At 40.1% G+C, this 22,153-nt stretch overlaps 1 protein-coding gene across 1 annotated transcript in view; it reads right to left on the bottom strand.

Annotated features, from left to right (window-relative positions):
• Nucleotides 1-1,060: 1,060 nt before the first annotated feature.
• The window catches only part of SGO2 (shugoshin 2), a 28,074-nt gene continuing 6,981 nt past the window's right edge, over nt 1,061-22,153 (bottom strand). The window contains exons 2-9 of the mRNA XM_045295681.1: nt 21,608-21,747; nt 20,631-20,806; nt 19,250-19,327; nt 12,766-12,851; nt 10,295-10,509; nt 5,875-9,345; nt 3,964-4,114; nt 1,061-1,430 (exon numbers count right to left, since the gene is read on the bottom strand). Of these exons, the coding sequence (XP_045151616.1) occupies nt 1,415-1,430; nt 3,964-4,114; nt 5,875-9,345; nt 10,295-10,509; nt 12,766-12,851; nt 19,250-19,327; nt 20,631-20,806; nt 21,608-21,740 (4,326 nt within the window). The 5' untranslated portion in view covers nt 21,741-21,747 and the 3' untranslated portion in view covers nt 1,061-1,414. The remainder of the gene's footprint in view (nt 1,431-3,963; nt 4,115-5,874; nt 9,346-10,294; nt 10,510-12,765; nt 12,852-19,249; nt 19,328-20,630; nt 20,807-21,607; nt 21,748-22,153) is intronic.

Below are 22,153 nucleotides of genomic sequence, written 5' to 3'. Positions count from 1 at the left end.
TTGCGCAGCACTGGGTTGGGATGTTTTCTTGATGTGCATTTACGCTTTATATAAAACTCTCTCTTATACAAATGAGTTTCTGTGGATTTATTTCTCTAAAGTACTCAGACTAACATATATAGCATCTGGGGTCTTAAAAGCTTGAAGATAAAACAGTGGTCATCTATCAGGGACGCAATAAAACCCACATAGAAGAAGCACACCAACCTGGGTGATCACAAGGTGTCGACTGGATAAGGTATCAGAAGACCTCAAACAAACAACCATTTTGATGTGAATGAGGGGGGTAAGAATGGAGACAGACCCAAAGCCCTTTGTAGACAATTGGACATCCCCTCACAGAGGATCACAAGGAAGGGATGAGCAGCCAGGTGCAATATAGCAGTGACAAAACACATAACATTCCTCTAGTTAATGCCCCCCCCCCCCCCCCCCCCAGTTCTACCTTATATATCTGGCTAGTCCAGATAAGAGCTCTCGACATATAGAATCCAGGGCACCATTTTGGTAAATGCTGTCAAAATTATATCTATATCCAAGAGTTCAATTATTTTGCATTCCCTCCAGCAGTATAGAGGAACCAACTGGGGTGAGAGGGGAAGAGATTGGGATTATTAGAAACCAGAAATTTGGAGGTGAAATCTGAGGGGAGGGTACTGTTCAGCTATTAATGCCTCAGGGGCTAACGGAGTTCTTGTAGCTGAAAAAGACTTCCAAAGCTTTTACTTCTAAGGCAGAATAGAATGTGAATAAAGTATAAGCATTGATCACAGATATGAATAGGATTTATTGCTCTTGCTTGGAAATAGTAAGCAATCTTTAAAATCATAAAAACTAAATTCAAGAGCCTGATGAGTTAATCCCCTTCCCCCGCTCCCCTACCCAAATCACCAAATGTACCCTATTATAGAACGAAAGCAGGGAGGAGCTGGCACCTACAAGCAGAGGAAACTGACTATGACGTGAAGACTTGTAAGCCCTTTTGGATCTTATCATATACTGAATGGTTCAAAAAAGATAAGATAGTTCGGTGTATGACAAAGGAACCAAAGCTGTAATATTCATTGATTTATTTTATTTGGCTAAAAGGATCACAGTTATTACTTGGTTTAAAGCTCTTAGTTAGAAAGTGGTTTAAAGGAAGAGACAGATAAGCTATATGATAACCAAAATTATTTTAAGAGATTAATATTACAAAAGAACTGTTCCATATACATATATATATACATATTTATATCCACATACACACATATATGTGTCTAAACATAAGAATGAGCCAACCAATATTCCAATGAAAGGTAAATGATGGGGGGGGGCGGGGACTGCACATGTGTTTCATCCTCTGGATCTCAATTGTATCTGTTTGATGCTTTATGCTCGAAGAATTCAGAAAATGAGTATCCAGAAATCTACCTCATCTTCTCATCTTCCTGCAAAGCAGAAAAAGAATTAACAATAGCAACAACCCTAAAGTAACGTATCTGCCGGGAGCACAGAGAATACTGCTGTGTCATACCAGTTCCCCAGACCACCAACTTGGCAAGGGATTTGAAAAACTCAAAGATAGAAATCAGGCTTATCAGAAAAATTAGTCAATGTGGATTTTACATATTAAATTTTATATACCACATTTTTAGTATGAACTTTAGCATGCATACAGAAACTTCGAGCACGTACCATTTAAAAACAATAAATTAAGTGCTCACGTACCTACTATCCAGGCTAAGAAATACACTACCACCTGTCAGAAGTCAGCACATCCTTCTCCTCTGGAGGAAGGAACACTCTCAACTGTGCTCATTGTTTCTCTGCTTTCCTGGACACTTTTCTTCCTATCTGTGTACTGCACTCCTTACTGTATGTGCTTCTCTGTAATCTGCTTTTTCACTCAACATTCTTTACTCATCTACCAAACTCTCTGAATTGAGGACGGTGTAAGATATGAAAATAATAATCTGCAACTTGTCAAGGGCTCATGAGGGAGGACGAGCGGGGTGGGGGTGGGGGGAATGAGGAGCTGATATCAAGGGCTCAAGTAGAAAGAAACTGCTTTGAAAATGATGATGGCAGCATATGTGCTTGATGCAATGGATGAATGTATGGATTGTGATGGGCGATGTAAGAGCCCCCAATAAAATTATTTAATTAAAGAAAATAAAAAAACCTCTCTGGTTTACTTCTTGAAAGTGTCAGCATACATCGCCTGTCTGTTGTCTTCTGGTGCCTTGTGTGCCTACTCTTCTTTCTACTGTGAGCTAGCTGTTGGGTTCCCTGGCGGCTTGATCTGTGGAAACTATGGTGAGGCCTGAGATGAAGGGGGTTCCTCTAGAGAAGCAGTTCTCAACCTGTGGGTCGTGACCCCTTTGGAGGTTGAACAACTCTTTTACAGGGGTCGCCTGACTTGTAACAGTAGCAAAATGACAGTTATGAAGTAGCAACGAAAATAATTTGATGGTCGGGGGTCGCCACAACATGAACTGTATTAAAGGGTGGCGGCATGAGGAAGGTTGAGAACCACTGCTCTAGAGTCTCTGCACTCCCTCTCACATATACCACGTGCAGGACCAGTCAGGGAGACCTCGACTAACGCCTCGGCTGCAAGCACTCTGGGTCTTCCAGACAGTGTGGGCCCAGCTGCAGTCTGCATGAGGGCGGGGTCATGGTTATAAATTCTCAGGGAAGTTTCTTTTCTTCTTCCAGTCAGCACCAGGGTTCCTTTCCTGGGACTGAAAGGGTGGCGGGGAGATAATTTTTAGTTTGTGCTTCTACTGGAGTTACCTAGCTTTATTAAAAGATACCTAATATTAAGGCTCTTCATTCCAGTGGATTTATTTTGCTTCTCTGCTCCCTAAGGCTAAAAAATCCAGTTGCAAGTTCCACCTGCCTCTCTGGGTTCTTCTCTCATTAGGTTCCTGATAGGAGAGTTTTTTTTCTGTTCCTAACCCAACCCAGCCCACTGCCATTGAGTTTATTTCTACTTAGTGCCATTGGATAGGGTTTCTGTGGCTGTAAATCTTTATGAGCTGTGGCCTCATCCTTCTCCCAGGGAGCAAGATGGTGGGTTTGAACTGCTGATCTTAGTTAGCATTCTAATGAGAGCCCACAGCACAATCGGGCATCTTTCTTCTGTATCTACTAACTAGTTAGCAAGGGCATTCAAAGCTTGGTCTAATTGTTTGTTTGTTTTACCCAGTAACCTTATATTTTCTTTTAAGATTAGTTCATTCTCCCAGGTTACTGAATGAAAATGTTACATGAGTCTGAACCATCTTTTATATCAGAAAATAAAGAAATGTTCAAACAGTACGATGTCTTGCTGAAACGACTGAAGAGCTAACTAAAGGGAATGGTCAAACAGGAATAAATTTTGGCAAAAGAGTAAATATTGGAATAAATTGGATTTACATAAATTCAATTTCAAATAGATACGAGTCTGGCGTGATATAAATAAATGAGAAAAAATGGCTCTTCTTTCTTCTTTACAGAAGACTTTGAATTGTAGAAGAAAAAGAGGAAATATTATGCAAGCATCATTCTAATTGTTGCAGGCGAGACCTATCGGTGGATGTTAAAATTAGTGGCCGACAATTTGAGAAATAGGATGCAGACTCAAGGATGTCTCCCTCACAGTTCAGAATTCTACAGGACAAGGCAGCAACTTAACAGTCCCCATGCAATGTACGTTCCATTACTATTCAGAAATGTCAAATACTGATGCTGGCTTGGATTATTTACAAAGTGGTATGCATTTAACAATCTGATAGTTATTTGGGTCTTTACAGGATTTCCAAGACTGTACATCTTTCTGAGAGCAGCTAGCCTCATCTTTCTCCTGTGAAGTGACTGGTAGTTTGAACTGCTGACACTGTGAATCGTGGCCTAATACTTGCCTGACAGTGCCACCGGGCTCGTGTATTTTATCATAATAGAGGAAAAGCACTTTGATCTCACAGTGATACTAACCCTTTGAGACTTGGCTCTTTCAAAGAGAGAGGAACACATCTTCTTCTTCTGCCTGGAAGTTCTGAAGATAGATCTTCTGCTATACGTTCAGATTTAGGAGTGTTATTTGAAACAAAGCTGGTATTTGTCAAGTCCTGTAGCATTCTATAACCTGAAAAAGAGTATGTTTTCACTAATATTTGTAAAAAATCCTAAAGATATGGAAATAAATAGTAGTCTCCAAACCATAGGCAACACAATTTCTATCTTAACAATGATCGAATTTTAAATATTACAATAAACAAACCCCCCAAATCCTGATTCTAACTTATATCAACCCTACATCGGGCTTCTGGATGGCCATTCTTTGTAGGAGCAGGCAGCTTTCACCCATGGAGCTGCTGCAGTTCGCAGTCCAACGCCTAACCCCCAGCACCACCAGGGCTCCTTTATATACAATAGTACTCATAAAAACAGCTGTACATCAGTTCATCTTTTTCTAACAATTTGAGAGGAAAATAGACTTAGAATTCACAACAAACCATCAAAAGTGGCCTCCAACATTTATTCCGTTATCACACATAGGCTGACAAAAATTCATTACCATTCAGGCCAATTCAAAGACTCTACACTGAGTTCACTGACTGCTCACTCTGGGAAAGGAGCCCTGGAGAGAGAGGAGGGGGTGGTTCAGCTCTCCAACATCCCCTCCAATCCCAGTCCTCTGAATTACCTTTGCTTCAATGAGTCTTTTACCTGGAACAGCCCTATCCACCCAAATCCTAGTGTTCTGTAAGCATATATGGAAATGGTAGCTTCCCTGCAGAACAACAGTTCTCAACCTGTGGGCCGCGACCCTTTTGGGGTCGAACGACTCTTTCACAGAGGTCGCCCAATTCATAAGAGTAGCAAAATTACAGTTATGAAGTAGCAACGAAAGTGTTAGGGGGTCACCACAACACGAGGAACTGTATTAAAGGGTCCTGGCATTAGGAAGGTTGAGAACCTGTAGAAAGTCTTGATAAGGAAATGCCTAATTTAAGGTGGGGGGATAAATAGGATAAAAAATGTATATATAGTATGACCTCTAATATTTATTTTAAAATCTTCACATTGAAGTCTGGATGTATGTCAAAATGTTAAGCGATCTATAAGTGGAAGTTAACGTTAGTGGCTGGTGACTCCCAGCCTCAGCCCCTGATTCTTTATCTTCAACTTTTTGCTATGAGTTAGTTATTATTTTAATAACTGGAGAAAAACAAAAAGGGAACACTAAGGGTAAACACTCCTACCCACCCTACTTCAAGGCTTGAAATACCACTTGGTTCATGATGTATTTGTTAATTCCTCTAGTCAAAACTACTCTTCATCATACTCTTTCAGCATGTCTGTGCCTTTATTAAAGCATCAGATACATTTCACACTATTATGTTTACGTAACTGTGTGCAGAGGAAAGGTAGTGGTATTTGTTTTAAACCTTTAAAACACCTAGTCAAATCCTTCCATCACATTAAATAGAAGTGCTACTGAATGGAGAAAAAGTTCCCACTCTTAGGAAACATGTCATTGTCTTTGGTAAAAATAAAACACGTGCAATTCATTGTTTTCACTTCAAATGTGCAATTTCCTTTGAATAAGTGAAAAAAGAAATTATCGGTGTAAAGCTATCAATAGGCAAATTCTTGATAACAGGACAAGTCTGTTTTGTAGACTGTAAGTAAATCTATTCACTGCTATTTTCCCTAATAATTCAACTTAAAAAAAAGGAAAATCCCTTCCTTTATGTGGTTTTAGTAGTTGAACTTACACAGGTGTATACTGTTTTTAAATTACATAAAAGTACCAGTGAAAGCAGGAAATGCCTTGCTGGCCATGGGAAAGGAGGGACAATGTTAACTTCTAAAGCCCCATCCCGGCGGGCGTGGACCCACCTGCTGCAGACTGGTGTGTCCTCCGGTTCACTGTCCCTTTCACCTCTCCCTTCTTTTCAGGGACATCATCACAGACTTGAAGGACTGGTGTGTCTGCTAGGTCAAAACTTCCATTGATTGAACATCTTCTAGGAGAAAAACTCAACTGGACTGAATCCGCCAGAACAGCTTTACAGGAAGAATCTTGTACTTGAGGTAAACGTATCTGAGACGAAGGCTTAGACTTCTTTCTGTGAAAATCTAGCTTGGTGTTGACAATATTCTCAATGTCCAAGTTTTTGTCCTTATCAACTTGTCCCAATTGGACTGACTCGCCCTGGAGAGTGGACGATGTTAGCTCCGTTACTTCGAGACTCCCAGGACAAGGACCGGGGACAGTCTTCCTTTTCTTTGATTGGGAGGTCATTTTATTTGCCTTTTGGTCCTGGCATCCTCCTTCCATCACTTCCACAAAGGGGCACTTTCTCTTTTTGTTCACAGTTGAAGTGCTTTGCCTCTGATTCTTATGTAGTTCAAGTTCGTTTCTAGAATTAGAATCTAACTCACTACTAGTTTGTTTTAAACCCAATTCTAAGGAGATAGAATTCTGTGGAGAACCTGTTATTGGCAAGACAGGATTGTGCTTACAGTTAGCCACAATGGTCTTTGCCCTGCCGGATGACTCTTTCCTGTGCTTTTGAACTAGTTTGTAAGGATTTGAAATATGATCCCAATTTTCTTTTTCATTACTGTTGATTTCCATACAGTGTCTATTGTTAATGTCCTGGCTTTCACGTCTCCGTTTAGACTTACTTATTTTAAAATCAAGATGGTTTGTATGGCTGTCTGGGCTATGCCTGGCTTTGTCATTATCCTCATATATTTGGTTTATTTCAGAAATTATTTCTGTTTTCCGATTCTGCCTACATTTCTTATTTACTTTTGATTCATGTTGCTGAGCAGGTTGCTTATCCGGGACACGCTTTTTCAAGCCCCACATATTCTGGGTTCCATAATCATATACGTTTCTATTCTCTTTGGTGGCAAGATGGGTTGTTTGAAATTCATTGATGATTTCTAAGTCTTCTAAAAAGTCTTCTTTATCTTTTGGGGTAAGGGAAAAGGAGTTGCCTTTGACTGGGTCACATGCATATCTGCTATTATAGTCATTTATTTGGTTCACTTCAGAAATGATTTCTGTTTTCCGGTTTGCTTTCTGCCTGGGCTTCTTACTGACTTTTTGTTCATGTTGCTGAGCAGCGACACGCTTTTTCAAGCCCAGCATGCTCTGGGTGTCATCATCGCAGACAGTCCTCTGACCTCCGGTGGCAGAATCAGCTAGTTGAAACTCATGTGCATCTTCCGGCTTTTCAGGGATGGTTTTGTTCTCCTTCTGGGTTACAGAAAGTAAGTTCCCTCTCTCTAGGTTATTCTCATTTATTTGGTTCATTTCAGAAATGACTTCCGTCTTCCTACCTACCTTCTTCCCCAGCTTCTTGGGCATTTCTGACTCCTTCTGACCAGCAGTCTGCACATCAGGGGCAGGCTTTTTCGCCCCCCGACGTGTCGGGGTCCCAGTATGACAGAGACTTCCGCTATCTTTGGTATAAAGAGCAGGTGTGGGAAACCCACTTGAGTCCTCCTTTTGGAACACAAAGCTGTCATTTTCTGCGCAAAGCCCACCTTTGTCGGGATCTCTATGGTTCGTTTCAGAAATTATTTCTGTCTTCCGACTCACTTTCTGCCTAAGCTTCTTATTGACTTTGGACTCATTTTTCTCCACTGGGTACCTATCTAGGATCTGCTTTTGCACACCCAGCACATGTGGGATCTCCCAGTTGTACAAGTTCCTATTATCTCTGGTGGAGAGAGGCAGTGTTTGAAACTCACTTGAGACGTCTGCATTCCCAGAGATGGTTTCTTTATTCTCTGGGGCTTGAAAGAAAAAGTCTTCTGTTTCAGGGTCATGCGTACCGTTAACATTATTCTCATGCATTTGGCTTATTTTAGAAATTATTTCTGTTCTCCGATTTGTTTTCTGCCTAACCTTCTTATCTACTTTCACTTCGTTGTGCTGAGCAGGCTGCATATTGGTGACACGCCTTTTCAAGCCCAGCATGCCCTGGGTCCCATAATCATCTAAGTCCCCATTCTGGACCTCCCAATTGCATAGGTTTCTATCACCTCTGATGGAGCGCACCGGAGCACGGAACTCACTTGAGACCCCTACATTGCCGGGGACAGTTTCTTTAGTCTGTTGAGTTTGGAAGAAAATGTCTTCTATTTCAAGTTCAGGGGCATTGTTATCATAATTCTCTGATCTCTGCTTTGTTTGAGAAATTATTTCTGTTTTCCGATTTGTTTTCTGCCTAAGCTTCTTATTCGCTTTAGATTCATTCTGCTGAGCAGGTTGCACGTCAGCAACAGGTTCTTTCAAGCCCCACATGTTCTGGGTCTCAGGAGCATGGAGATTTCCATGATCTTTGGTGGAAAGATCAGCTGCTGGACATTCATTTGTAACTTCTAGCTTTTCACAAATGGTTTCTTTATCCGTTTGGCTTAAGAGTAAGTTACCCTTTTCAAACTTATTGATCACAAATGTCTGTCTTGAAGCTCTACTTTTAGGGCAAGTAAAGGAAAGCTGGCCTGTATCCCGGTTAGTCTCCTGCTGGGATTTATCAGAACTGTGGGGGGGAGCGCATGTTTCCTCTTGCTCATTCATTAAGTGTGTACCTTTCTTTTTGTTACACTGTATGCGCTGTCTGTCATCTTCGTCCAAGTCCTTACGGAGGGTTCCTTTCTGCAGCAGATTCACTTGAGTCAGCTGTTCAGAACCGCAAATAAAATCTGGATCTTCGGAAGCACCTATACCATTGGCAACAACAGAGCTTTCTTGCCTGTTTTCATTCTTCTCCTCACTAGCTACATCTACACTACTTTTCACTTGTCTTTTTAATCTTTCTTTCTTTTTTTTAGAGCTCGAATCTTTCACCCTTCTGAAAGTTTTCACTTCAGAGCCATTTGTGTCTTTATTACTTCTAGTTTGGATGCGTGTTGAAACTGTAATAATCTTGCTTACTTCACCAGCAGTTAAGTCCATGTCAGCATCGTAATACACCGTTTTCTGCAATTGTAAGTCATCGTTCCCCTGGACTTTGTGAACGCCCTCTGTGGCAGGCTCATCCACAGACTTGGAAGACGAGCCAGGAAGGCACTGTACCTCTCCTTGGATTTTCATATTTGCCTCCTGAGTTTGGTCAGGAATCTCCTCACTCCAGTGGACACCTGGACTTGGAGTCAGTGGTTGACCTAACTCTGTCACAAAAGGGGTGTCCGCAGTGGGCTCGTCTGACACTCTCGATGGCACATGCCTCTTTCTTTCAGTCACCTTACTAGAAGAGCGCTGATCCTTTCTGTGGCTGACACACTGCACACGGTGCCTCTCACTCACCAGGGAACTCTTAGAACTCTGCTCTGAATGGGGATGGCTTTCTAGACAAAAAATAGAAACAAAGAAGTCATGAAAAGGAATTTATGATGTTAAATGAGAAGGAATTTATGATGTTAAATGAATTTATGATGTTAAAGAAATGAGATTAGAAAGCAAACTTAAAGATAGGATTTCTGTCATGAGTTCTGTTATCCTGGTTATACTAAGAATTCATGCTGATAAAAATAAAGTGGAAGTCATCAAAATATTCATAAGCCACATTACATTCATATATCTGGAAAATATATGTTGAAAATTCACTGAGGTCCAGCCTCCTCAACAATATAGGACGGAGCACAGCCAACATTATAGGCACTAAGATATTTCTAAAGGGGAGAGCAAATGGACCTAAGATGCAGTGATCGCTCTGATAAAGATAATTATCAGAAAGCTGCCCATCGGCCACTAAAGTTTATGTAAATATATTTAACTTTTCAGAAAGTTAAAGAAAAAATAACTCATACTCCAAAGTCAATATAATTATGATTCCCTATTCCAATCTGAAAATACATAAACACAAGAATCTATAAGCTAGGATTATCATTTAGAAACACTGTATGAATAAAAACATCATCATTTTCTCCTGCTCAACTTTTACCCCGACTCAAGCTTTTGTTTTAACGTGGAAAGGTTATGATCTTGAGAAAGTCACTATACATAGGTAGAAGCCAATGTTTTTACCGCAAAAAGAAGGGGAAACTAAATGAGCACCTTGGATATTTTGATTCATGTAATAGGACTCCAAGAAAACATTCTTAAGGGTACTGTAGATCTGACAATTACTGAAATATGCTTCAAAATTTTTCATCAGCAGTGAGAATGGTAGAAGTTAGTAAATCTGTAAGAGATCTAACTTATTAAATGTACATCACCAACCTCAAGAAATTCTGATTAAACTATTTTATTCTGCTACTAAGAGTTTTTGTTTTTAAAAAAAAAAAACAATTTTACCTTTGGAAAGTATATCTGCATCTTCTAAATCATGCACATTCTGGTTCTTTTCTTTAAGAAGTGTTAATTCCAGGGGATATTGGGCTGGTAAAGGTTGCTTTGTTGATACCAATGAGTAAGGATCAGGTGTTGACTTTGACATAAAATTGCTATCTTTCTGCATGTTCTCTTTATCATCATCGTCACCATCATCATCATTTGAAGTTAATGGGACCCTAGAAACAAGTGGGAAATTCTAGAATAAGGGATTTTATATCTCATAAAAATTATTTTTAAGATTGCACGAACAGTGCTTTCTATGTTCCTATAATTTACTACCCGGCCTCAGCGCCACCCCCAGGAATCTTTATGTGCTTACTGAACACAATTACAGGTAGGAAAATGAGCAGTTGCTAGTAAAACAGAACTTGAAGTGAAATAGGAATGCTTCCTATCCCCATAAGCGTGAGTTGGGCTATTAGGATAACAATACAAAAGATATGAACAAAATTCAAACGTACTTAACAAACATCTACATATCCTATTTATACTTTTCTAGTGTTTAATTCTATGGAATACTCAAAACTTTTCCTCTGGCTTCTAACAAGTATAATTGTATGTAAGGTTTTATGAGAAATACATTTATTATGTTTCTAAAAAAGGACTCATGAAACAAAGCCATGTTCCTAAATGGGTTAAGTATATAATAGAAAATTGGAGACAAACCCACAGTAATTATTTGCTAAAGAAACATTCTTGATATAAAAGTGTAAAGAGTAATATTCCCCAATGCTAAAGATCTTTCTACATACCCTCAAAAGAAAAGAAAAAAAACTTTTAGAAATTCTTGATAATGAAAAAAACATTGAAAAATATTTATGAAAATCTAAAGCCAATTGGTAGCAATGTCATCTTTAGTCTTCAAAAGGAAGGTGAAACAAAGATGTTGCCTTGAGAAACGAGAGAAGGAAACAACAGCCTGTCAATCTGCAAGAAAGGAAATAACCGAGGGTTTCTTCAGGCAGAAGGACAATTCTTTCAGAAAGGAATGTAAAAGTGCAGAAACGGATGTGAACAATAGGAAAGGTAAATATGTAGGTCATAAATGAGTACAGGCGACAGTAATGGCCCATGCGATGAAAACACATGCAAAATGAAAAGACACAACAACCAGGCACGACTGGGCCTGTGGTGCTTTCAACGTGTTCTGAGGCACTCGTACCATTGAAGAAGTAGCATGTGATCATTGGTGTCAGTATAGTAAATCAAGGGTGAATGTCGCTATCAGGAAGGCAATGATACAGGCACAGTAAAAGGTAGCAAGTTAATAAACTCAAAACCAAACTTCCTGCCATCGAGCTGACCCTAGAGGACGAGGCAGCGCTGCCCTACCCGTGGGTCTCCCAGAGAGGCTCCTTCAGAGGAGGAGGCCTCCGAGAGCTTTCGGCTGGCCAGCAGCTGGTGGTCTCCAAAGGCTTACCTTGAGCTCAGCAGCCCAGTATGTGATCGCTATGCCACAAGTTAACAGATGAGAAAATTAAAACATAGAAATGCCCCATTTTCTATTATTTATGGAAAAATTGAATATATTTCAAAGTTTAAAATAAATTTTATTAGATTATGCATACAATTGCTTTTATCAGTGCAATGTTAATTTAACAAGTATTTCCGTTATTATTATTATAAAATACTTTTATTGGGGTCTCTTACATCTATCACAATCCATACATTCACCCAATGTGTCAAGCCGATCATCATTTTCAAAGCATTCTCTTGCCACTTGAGCCCCTGATATCAGCTCCCCATTTCTTTCCCCTCCGTTGGTCCTCGCCCACTTTTCCTTTATTTGTCCCCCTAGGTTGATCCTTGTGATTGTTTCCCCCATTCTCCCCACACCATCCCCTAATCCTACTGGTATCTCTACTCTCATTGTTGGCCCTGAGGGGTTTATCTATCCTGGATTCCCTGTGTTGTGGGCTCTTATCTGTAGCAGTGTGCATGCTCTGGTCTAATCCAGTTTGTAAGGCAGAACTGAGGTCATGATAGTGGGGTGAAGGAAACACCAAATAACTAGAAGAAAGTTGCGTGCTTCATCGGTGCTATACTGCATCCTGACTGGCTCATCTCCACCCCATTCACCTTGGGCATGGTTTTGATCACACAGGTTGGTGTGCTTCTTCCATGTGGACTTTGTTGCTTCTCAGCTAGATGGCCGCTTGTTTATCTTCAAGCCTTCAAGACCCCAGACAATATATCTTTTGATAGCCAGGCACCATCAGCTTTCTTCACATTTGCTTATGCACCCATTTTGTCTTCAGCAATTGTGTTGGGAAGGTGAGCATCATAGAATACCGGATTGTTAGAACAAAGTGTTAACAAGTATTTCATTATTTAGTTTTAAATGTTTTCTATATTTCAAGGAAGCAGGCCAAATAAAACTACTCAAAGTTCCATTTACAGAGAAGTTTACAAGTCACCTCTGAAGACATTACCTTGCAAACGGAAGACGTGTCAGCGTGCACTGCTTACTGACTGGTGTCTTCGGGCTACTTGGCCGCACAAAGGGGCTCTGATGGAACTGTTTGGAAAGAACAAAAGGATACTTTCTGAAAAGAAACGACATTGCAATCCTATTAATTCACTTTCATTAAAGTACTAAATTACACAAGCATGGCAATAATAAAGGACACTTCTTATATTTTATTTTACTTCTAAAAATCATTTTATTGGGGGCTCTTAACAGCTTTTGTAACAATCCATACATCAATTTTATCAAGCATATTTGTACATATGTTGCCATCATCTTCTAAACATTTACATTCTATTTGACTCCTTGGTATCAGCTCTTTTTCCTCCTCCCCCCACACCCTGTTGACCCCTTGATAATTTATAAATTATTATTTTCATATCTTACACTGACTGCTGTCTCCTTCCCCCCTCCTCCCTTACCCTCCTGGTATCACTACTTCCATTTCTGTTCCTGATGGGAGGCTATCTGACCTGGATTCCATGTGTCCAGAGCTCTTATCTGGACCTGTGTACATGCTCCAGCCTAAACCACAGTGAAAGGCAGGATTGTGGTCATGAGGGTGGGGGTGAGGAAGCCTCAAGGGATCAGAGGAACATTGTGAGTCATCAGTGCTATACTTCACCCTGGTTGACTCATCCCTTCCTTGTGAGGGGATGTCCCACTGTCTGCAGATGGGTTTTAGGTCTCTGCTCTGACCCACCTCGTTCTCAACAATGTTTTTGTGTGTGTTTGTTTTGGGTTTTCCGATGTCTATTACCTGACACCTCATGATCACACAGACTGGTGTGCTTCCTCCATGCGGGCTTGTTGCTTCTCTGCTAGATGGCCATTTTTAAATTTCAAGACCCCAGGCACTATATCATTTAATAGCCAGGCACCACCAGCTTTCTTTCCCACATTTGCTTGTGTACCCCTTATGTCTTCAGTGACCGTGCAGGGAGGGTGAGCATCACAGAATACCATGTTAGAACCAAGTGCTCTTGCGTTGGAGGGCTGGAGCAGAGGCCCAAAGTGTGTCCACTTCCTCAATGTATTGCCATATAAATATATGTACCTATGTCAAAACTATATTAGACTTTAAGAGGCGATAAAAATAATAGGCCGATAAGGTTACAACACAGTTCATTCTTAATCATATAACTCAAGGTTATATTTTGGAATATAACCTTCCAACCTTTTTTGTGAATAGTTTTTTTAAGTCTGTAGCTAGGAATAAATATATATGCGCATACCCATATACTTACTCTATCTCTACGTGTATATGAAGAGGCTTCAAAAAGCTCATGGAAAATGGAATGAAAAGATAATGAAATACTTCCATTACCTTTTTAAAACCCTCTCAGATGGAGCGCATTCAGGCCTACATACTGGATTTTAAAGAACCCTCTGTAAGGTCAGCAGTTCTAAATCACCAGCTGCTCCATGGGGGAAGATGGGCCTTCTCTTCCTTGCCGATTGTCCTTGTGCTAGTTTACAATAGTGTTCAAAAAGATAGCCTATCAGGTGAGTGTTGGACTGCAAGGTCAGTGGTTCAAACCCACCAGGCGCTCCTCAGGAGAAAGATGCTTCTGTAAAGATTTATCATCTCAGAAACCCAACAGGGTCATCATGAGTGGAATCAACTCTATGGCAGTAGTTTTGGGGGCTGTGTTTTTAAATGATTTCCCAGTTTACTACTTAAAAAAAAAAATTTCTTTAACCACTTAATTTTTTTTACCTCTGAAAAAATCCATCAGCAGCTTTATTTATGGTTTCCACCTTTCTTTACATGTAGGCATATAAAGTGCTACCTAATGTAAATTCTGTTCTCGATTTTCATTTTGTATTTTTACCATCTCAAATGTATTTCTAAGGATGGTGTAAAATTGAATTTGATTCTATTCCTCCAAGTCTTCTCTGTTAGGATTATCCTAAAAATTATTTTTAAAGATTTCCTAATTTGAAATGTTATCTTTACTTTCTACTTAATCCCTCATAGGGAAACATTGTCCTTTGCCCCCTAGAATAGGGAGGATTGCTTGGGTGCAAAGACGATGAGTAAACTTTTTGAGTGTGTAACTGTTTGCGTGTGCGAGGAACTTGACACAAACGCTGGGTGATAAGGAGATTCTTGCTGGGGACTAAAAGAACATCAGGTCAAAATGTGCTCGCATGCAAGAATGTTTCTTAATCATATGAGAATATTTGTTAGCATGATTATGGTTTGTTACTTATGAATCATGAAAACATCTTACACCTGGCGTCATTGTGCCCTAATATTGGCCCTGCATTTGAACTTCTGTAAACGTCCTCCTTCGGCATGCAAATAATTTTTTTAAAAAAGGGTCTTGAGTCGTTTCCTCTTCCCTCATGCCTCGGTCTTGAGTCTTGAGTCGTTCTTTGCAGGTCTCAAGGAGCTCCCAGCTGGCTGGAGTGCTACCACGTGATGAGCACCGAGAAGAAAACGAAAGCAATGGCCAGTCATCCCCGAGAATTCCGGAAAGGAACAGTCCTCACTCGCTGAAAAAGGTCAATGCTAGTAGGTTCCGAAAGGGATGTCTAGCATGGGGCAGGAATTAACAATGCCTCAATGGGTTTATTTAAAGTCCGTCCAACAGCTCCTTGAAGCTGCTCATGGTACACGCTCATGGATGAGAAAGCACGTTATCAGCTGCTTCTAATTGGCAGCATTGTGTGTGGTTCCAAGATGATGGAACAGCAAATATTGAACTTGGGAACAAGTTGGTAAAGTCTTAGAGCAAAAAGTACATCAAGAACTGATTCTTGTACCAATTCTTAGTACTTGGAGTTCCATTTGAACTGCTTTAGTTCCCTTCCATACCCAGACTGACCCTAATGAGCTCCTAAGAGCAGCAACCTTAAGGTACAACAATTGAGATTTGAAGGAGGAAAAGAAAGAACACTAAAATGCTAAAATTATCCGGGCTGCTGCTGCGGCCTCTAACAGTATGAGGACTCTGCCCCGGCCCGGAGAAGGCTGGCCGTGTCCAGCAGGGGTGTCACAGAGGTCTCCTCCTGCCACCACCCCAAGACATGGGAGTGGGAGGGAAGCTCTCTCTTGTGAGACTCCAAGACACTGAGCTCATGGGTGCTGGAAGCAAGTCTTGGTGGTAACAGAACCTGTCGACTGATGGGAGCCCTGCTCCCTAACTCCTCTGGCAACACCATCAACATTAAACTCAAGGAGCCGTGGGTATGTGTGGATCTTGCCTGGATGTCTGTCTGTTTTTGCTGGACACGGCAGCGGAATATTTGTTATGAAAATCTTTTGGTGGTTTTTTGACTTCCATCTATTTCCATTTTGTTGGCATCAACGGGCTGCCAAGTACGAAGTTTCTCACACCTCTTCGGCCCTGTACCTTGGAGGCCTGTTTATCTTCACATCAGTTTTTAATTGTTCCCAAGTCCCCTGCTTCACTTTTAGGAAGAGGTTTTATAATTCAAATTAAGAGTTCAGATGGCTTTTGCACCTGTTTCTCTTGCTCTTATAAGACATAAAGCCTCCCCTCATTCCATCTCAAAAGTATCACAATTTGAGTTCCTGTATAGCACACCCATTTTCCATCGAGTCATTAAAAGACCCAGTGAGGAAAGCTATTTTCTAAAACATAAACCTGGGAAAGTGCAGCAAGTCTTATTAGTACTATGTCCAAAAGGTAACCGCAAGGCCACTGAAGCAATTACAACCAATATATAGGAAAGACCTAAACAAGTGTTGTTATTTAGCAACCCTAACTAAAGCTTAAAACTCCTCTTTTAAAAAGCAAAAACCTAAACAGAAAAGCTGAGTGAATTTGACGCCTGTAGTTGGAGGAGGCTTCTGTCTCCCTTCCTTCACAAGACTGCTGTACGCTTGGACCTTGGTGCTTGCTTGAGCCCGAAAGACAAGCACAAATTCCCTCTAGAGGCAAACCTCAGCCTCTGCTGATGCTTAGTTAAAAGTGATTAATATGTTCACATTCAGCAATTGCTTAGTCTGTGATGTAATAGTTAGCAAAAGGAAACAACTTAGATGGATACAGTAAGTGGCAGAAAGTCAGAGTAGTTGAACAGTAGTTCCGTCTTAAAGCGTCCAGTTGTGCCAGAATGTGGCCGATGATAAAAGAAACTTGAAAGTACACAGTAAGTTGTTTGTACAGAGTTAATACGTGAATGAATTCATTAAAATGGAAAGATTACACTGTAAGAAAATACTGAACGTCTATTAGAACTGATCCTCATGACCTGCCATAGCCTGTCTTTTCTTAAAATTGACCAGGGGGAAAGTAAATTAACCTCAGTCTTCGTGGACTCTAAAAAGCCTTGAAGCTGTTTTCTCATAAACTGAGTGAAGCCATACCACCCTTCAAGATGAGTGCTAGTGGGTGCAATTAGAGACCTTCAAGAACTTCCAGGGGCAACTCAACTCTGCTCCTACACTAAAAGTAACCGCAGGCCCACGTCATTTTCACCACCACCACCCCCTCTATTCTTGACAACTTGACATAAGCTGTTACAGTGGCGTATGGAAGTCTTTCCTACAACTTTCTCAGGTCACCAGTATTGGAACAAAAGCATTTGTGGTAGATTTGTCTCGGCAATTTAGCTAGTGGAAACAGGCTACATAGGCCCATATTGCTAAGTTTAACTTGTGCCTCTGTAACACTCTAGGAAAGTTTGTCTCTTCCAGGCTTCAATGGCTCCATATAAAGATGATGATTATGAGTGAATGAGCTGACTGCTTTATGAAGCATCTATCAGGCTGCAACTTCCTACCTTGAAGGCCAGTCCACTGTTTGTGAGTTCATGGTTCCCAGGGGCAAGAGGAGAAAAGAATGGGGTGGGATGGAAGAAAGCAGACTCATATGGCAACAATACCCCTACCATCTTGAAGCAGCCAGATAGGTCTGCATTCATTTCCCCAAAACAATTCGGGGTGCGGCTCTCTTCAGGGGGGAATAACAGGGACAGAACAGAGGCTTCTGACCTGCTAGCTAAGAGAACGAACAAAGAACCCTGTGAAACATGTTAAGCACAAAAGGACTTGGTGGGAAGAGGACCTGTGTAAAACGAACACACTGAAGAGTTAAACATTTCTTAAAAAAGGCTCCTTACCTCAAACTCAACAAGCAACAGGAGTCACCTGGGGACAACTGAAACGCTAGGCCAACCAGAATTTCAAGCTTTAAGACAAACCTTGAAGTGTGATTAAGAATATCAACATACTTGTGTTAATGTTTTGCCTTATAATGCAACCTTACACTCATGAGAATTCGAAAAAACTTTTGTTAGTTTTTAGTTAGTTTTTCTACTAACTTCAGCTCCCAAATGAATCACTCGGCCGCCCTCAGAAAACAACTTATGAATCAGCAAGAAACTCAAATCAATGGTAAATCTTAATACTTAGTTTGGGTGCAAAAACTATGAGTAAATCTTCAGCGTGTAACTGCACATTCCAGGAACTTGGCACAAACTCTGAGTGATAAGGAAGTTCCTTGCTGGAGGTCAGACAGCAGGTGCTCATATAAGAATATCTGTGAATTATATGAGAATGTTTGCTAATTATGAATCAGGAAACATCTTCCACCAGAAGTCATTGTGTCCTAGTATGGCCCCTGTACTTGACTTTTGTAAACTTTCTCCTTTGGCGGGCAAATAAAAACCGGCAAGCGGAGCAGCTCAGGAGGGTCTTCCCTCTTGAGTCCTTCTCCTTTTCCCTCATGACAACCTGGAGTGCTACCATCCTTAGTTTCTTTTATGTAACTTTAGTCTGTCTGTTTAAGAACCATTATGTTCCACGATAGGAGCCCTGGTAGCACGGTTAAGGCAGTTGGCTGCTAACAGAAAAGTTTACAATGTGAACCCACTAGCTGCTTTGGAGAAGCATGCTTCCATGGAGGTTTGTACACCAGACTAAACCAAACTCACTGCCATTGAGTCGCATCTTACTCACCCTAGAGGACAGAGTAGAACCGTCCTTTGGAGCTACTAAGACTTTAAATCTTTTTAGGAGTAGACAGCCTTATTCTTCTCCTGGCGAGCCACTGGTGGGTTTGAACCACTGACTTTGTGGTTAGTAGCCCAATACATAGCACAATAGGCCATCAGGGCTCCCCTACAAAGATGGAAACCCTACTCTGTCCTTTAAAGTCAAGAAGAGTCAGAATCAACTTAACGGCAATGTGCTTATGTTCCACGTTCCACTAAGCTGCCCAATCTAATTACTGAATATATATATATTAGGTTGGGATTAAATGTAATATTACTTTTAATCAAAACCTAATATTTATGTAATTTCAAATTATTGATTATGCTAAATGACAATGTGCTGTCAGTTAAAATCATTATCTTCATTTTTTTCTAAAAATTTTAAACTATGAATCTCTAACTTTGATGCGATTTAGCCAATTTCAATTATCTTCAGTAATGCTTACAAATTACACTACTTACATATAAATTCTACTTACCTCAGAAAGACTACTCATTTCAATTGCAGTTATCAAGTTATTATTCATGAGTGCTTCGATTTCTATAAGCTTCTTATTCTGTATACATAAAATAAAGAAGACTCCTATTAGTGAATAAGATTTGGAGTTTATGATCATGTCACACATTATGAATACCTCAGTATAAGAAGATTTAGAAAACACTTGCAATTACTGTACATTAAGCTAAAAAGGTTCTATGTTGTAATAGTCAAAATAGCCATCCTGTCTACACACTATGAATGCTTTTGATGTATCAATGGTAAGTTTTCCTATGAACATTTTCTCCATCTTTGCATAATAACACACAATAATATATTGCATGGCAAGTAAATAGTTTGTCAGCCACAGGGAGAGACTCAAACCTCAAGTATGATGGTCATTTTCTCATTCTAAGTTCAACTTGTGTTCGATTCAACAGTCCAGCTCACCACTGGCTCTTCCTGTCCTGTCTGTGGACGGGATTAGGAGCTGGCAGGGAAAGCAGCTACTACCTTTATTCTACTCTGCTTGCAGCCAAGGCAATGCTGGGATTAAGGGAGAATTGAAACACTCTGGGAACTTTTGCTAAAGTTTTTGTGGCAGTTACATAATCTCCTGTCAACTTGCGAAGGGGTAAGGTCTAGCCTGTCAATCAAGTCGCAGCTTGAAGACCTCATTTGGAGGCTCAACAGAGATAAATAGCTCTGATAAATAGGCCAGATACATTCTCTCCCTGCAAGACATTCCTGATGACAAGACACATGGAGCAACACTAGAGCCCTGGAGCTGGAGAAGCCACGTGGAGACCCCTGCCAGCGCTGAGAAGGTTACAACACCACTGGATCCACAAGACTTCCCACTCACTGGCCTGTGATCTTCCTGCATTTGGCATCACTGCATGCGTTTCATGAGTCTGAAAAGGAATTTGTAGGTTGGTATTGGACATATGGGCTAATATTGGATTTATAGACTTGATCTGGACTGGGTTGGGATGTTTTCTCAATATTCAATTCAATTGCTCTTGTATATAAACCTCTTTCTTGACACATATGAGTCTCCCTAGATTTGGTTCTCTAGTCTACCTGGACTAACACAGTTTTCATGCAGAACCACTAATGCACCTAGCTTTGCTCATGAGCCATTAAATGTTGACCAAGGGAACATATTGGTTTACAAAGCCCACATCTGGAATGCAAATTTGACATCTACTTTATTATTCTATTAGCAGTTTGCCTTTTAATAAGATTTACATGGCACATTGACTGTCAATGGTTTCTTACAATAATTGTAGCTTTGCAAAGCATTTGCACAGCTTTTATAATAATGTAGTTAAGAGATTTTAGTTATGCTTTAAAATGTTAACACAGTATAATTTTCATACCAAATTATTTAGCTTTAGGCGAAGAAATGTGTTCTCAAAATTCAGTTTCTCCACTTCTTTTTGCAACAGCATCTTTTCGGTGGTAAGACTTCGAGAATTCGCTTTCTCTCTACTAAGAGCTTGAGCTAATGCCCTGTTGTTGTGCTTTAAGGAAATTTTTAAAATAGAAGAATTGTCTGTAAAAAGAGTTTTAAAAGAGTTAATATTAAATTTGTATCTTAATAAAATATCTTATTCTTTATTACTAAAACTATTTTAAACAAAATATATTTCTTTCTCTCTTGGTGTTTCAACTGAAGGTTGAAAGAGAAAGGTGGGTACATACTTAGTTTTTTAAAACTCCAGCGCCTGGAGCTAAATTAATATACGCTTGAGAAAAGATGAAGAACAGGCCTGAGGAACGCAGAAGGAATAGGAACCGAGCGAGAACTCAGGCCAGCCAACATTCACTGCTGAGAACTCAGCTTCCTCCACAGGGAGAAATCATTTTACCGACCCACCGAACAGGAGGCGAAGGAGCTAAAAGGCATCTGGTAAAACAGATATCGATGACTAATATAAACCTGGGGAGTCCCCAGATACGATGGGCTCTGTCCCAACAAGTGCACAGTGACTCTGTTCTGATATAACTCTCGGACTTCATGTTCTTGCCTCGTTCTCATTCTTGCCTTTTATTATCTGTACCTTTATACATCTGATCCTTGTCTCTGGTGGTTGGCACGAGAGTGATAACATCCCCAACTTATACACTGCAACAATGTGTGTAACATGTTACTAATGATAAGATGTACTCAAAAAACCAAAAAACAAACTGTCTTAAGCATGGTTTACCGTGACTCGAAAAGATCTTAACTTGGGGACAACCTTCAATCATTTTTGTCTATTTCTATTCTTGATAAAATCAGGAACCCAGTACTCTATATGCTCTACAAGAAAAACTAAAGATGTGAGTAGACACCTAAACTAATGGCACTTACTTATTATTTTTGTTTTGATTTTTGAAGCCAGAGAAACATTCAACTTGGCAGTTTTTGAAATTCTTCGGTCTTTCACATATCTCTTAATTCCTGAAGTAAAAAGTGGGCCAGTTTCTAAAACTGAGGACTCCATCGCTGAACTAAAACAAAGCAGAAAGAAATCACAGTAGTGACTAATAATACTGATAAAGAGTAAACGATAAGTATAATCTAAAAAATAACAATCACGGCTTAAATAATGTACTTACCATATATACTCATGTGGAAGCCGAGTTTTTCAGCACATTTTTAATGCAGTTTTGGTGGTAAAATTAAGTGCCTCGGCTGATATTCAGGTCAGCTTATATTCGAGTATAAATGGTATGTATAAGCATTTTCAAAACCCTTTATATAAAATCTGAAAGTATAAAGGGAATCAAAGTGTTTCAGAATCAAGTATGAAAATAGATTGTGCTGATGACAAAGCGGGTGAATAAGCAAATGTGGTGAAGAAAGCTGATGGTGCCCGGCTATCAAAAGATATAGCGTCTGGGGTCTTAAAAGCTT

The sequence above is a fragment of the Echinops telfairi genome, unplaced genomic scaffold (assembly GCF_000313985.2).
Source record: "Echinops telfairi isolate 266 unplaced genomic scaffold, ASM31398v2 ScPeMD7_3;HRSCAF=10, whole genome shotgun sequence".
NCBI lineage: Eukaryota > Metazoa > Chordata > Mammalia > Afrosoricida > Tenrecidae > Echinops > Echinops telfairi.
The sequence above is the reverse complement of the archived record's forward strand: the minus strand, read 5'-3'. Positions and strand labels throughout refer to the sequence as shown.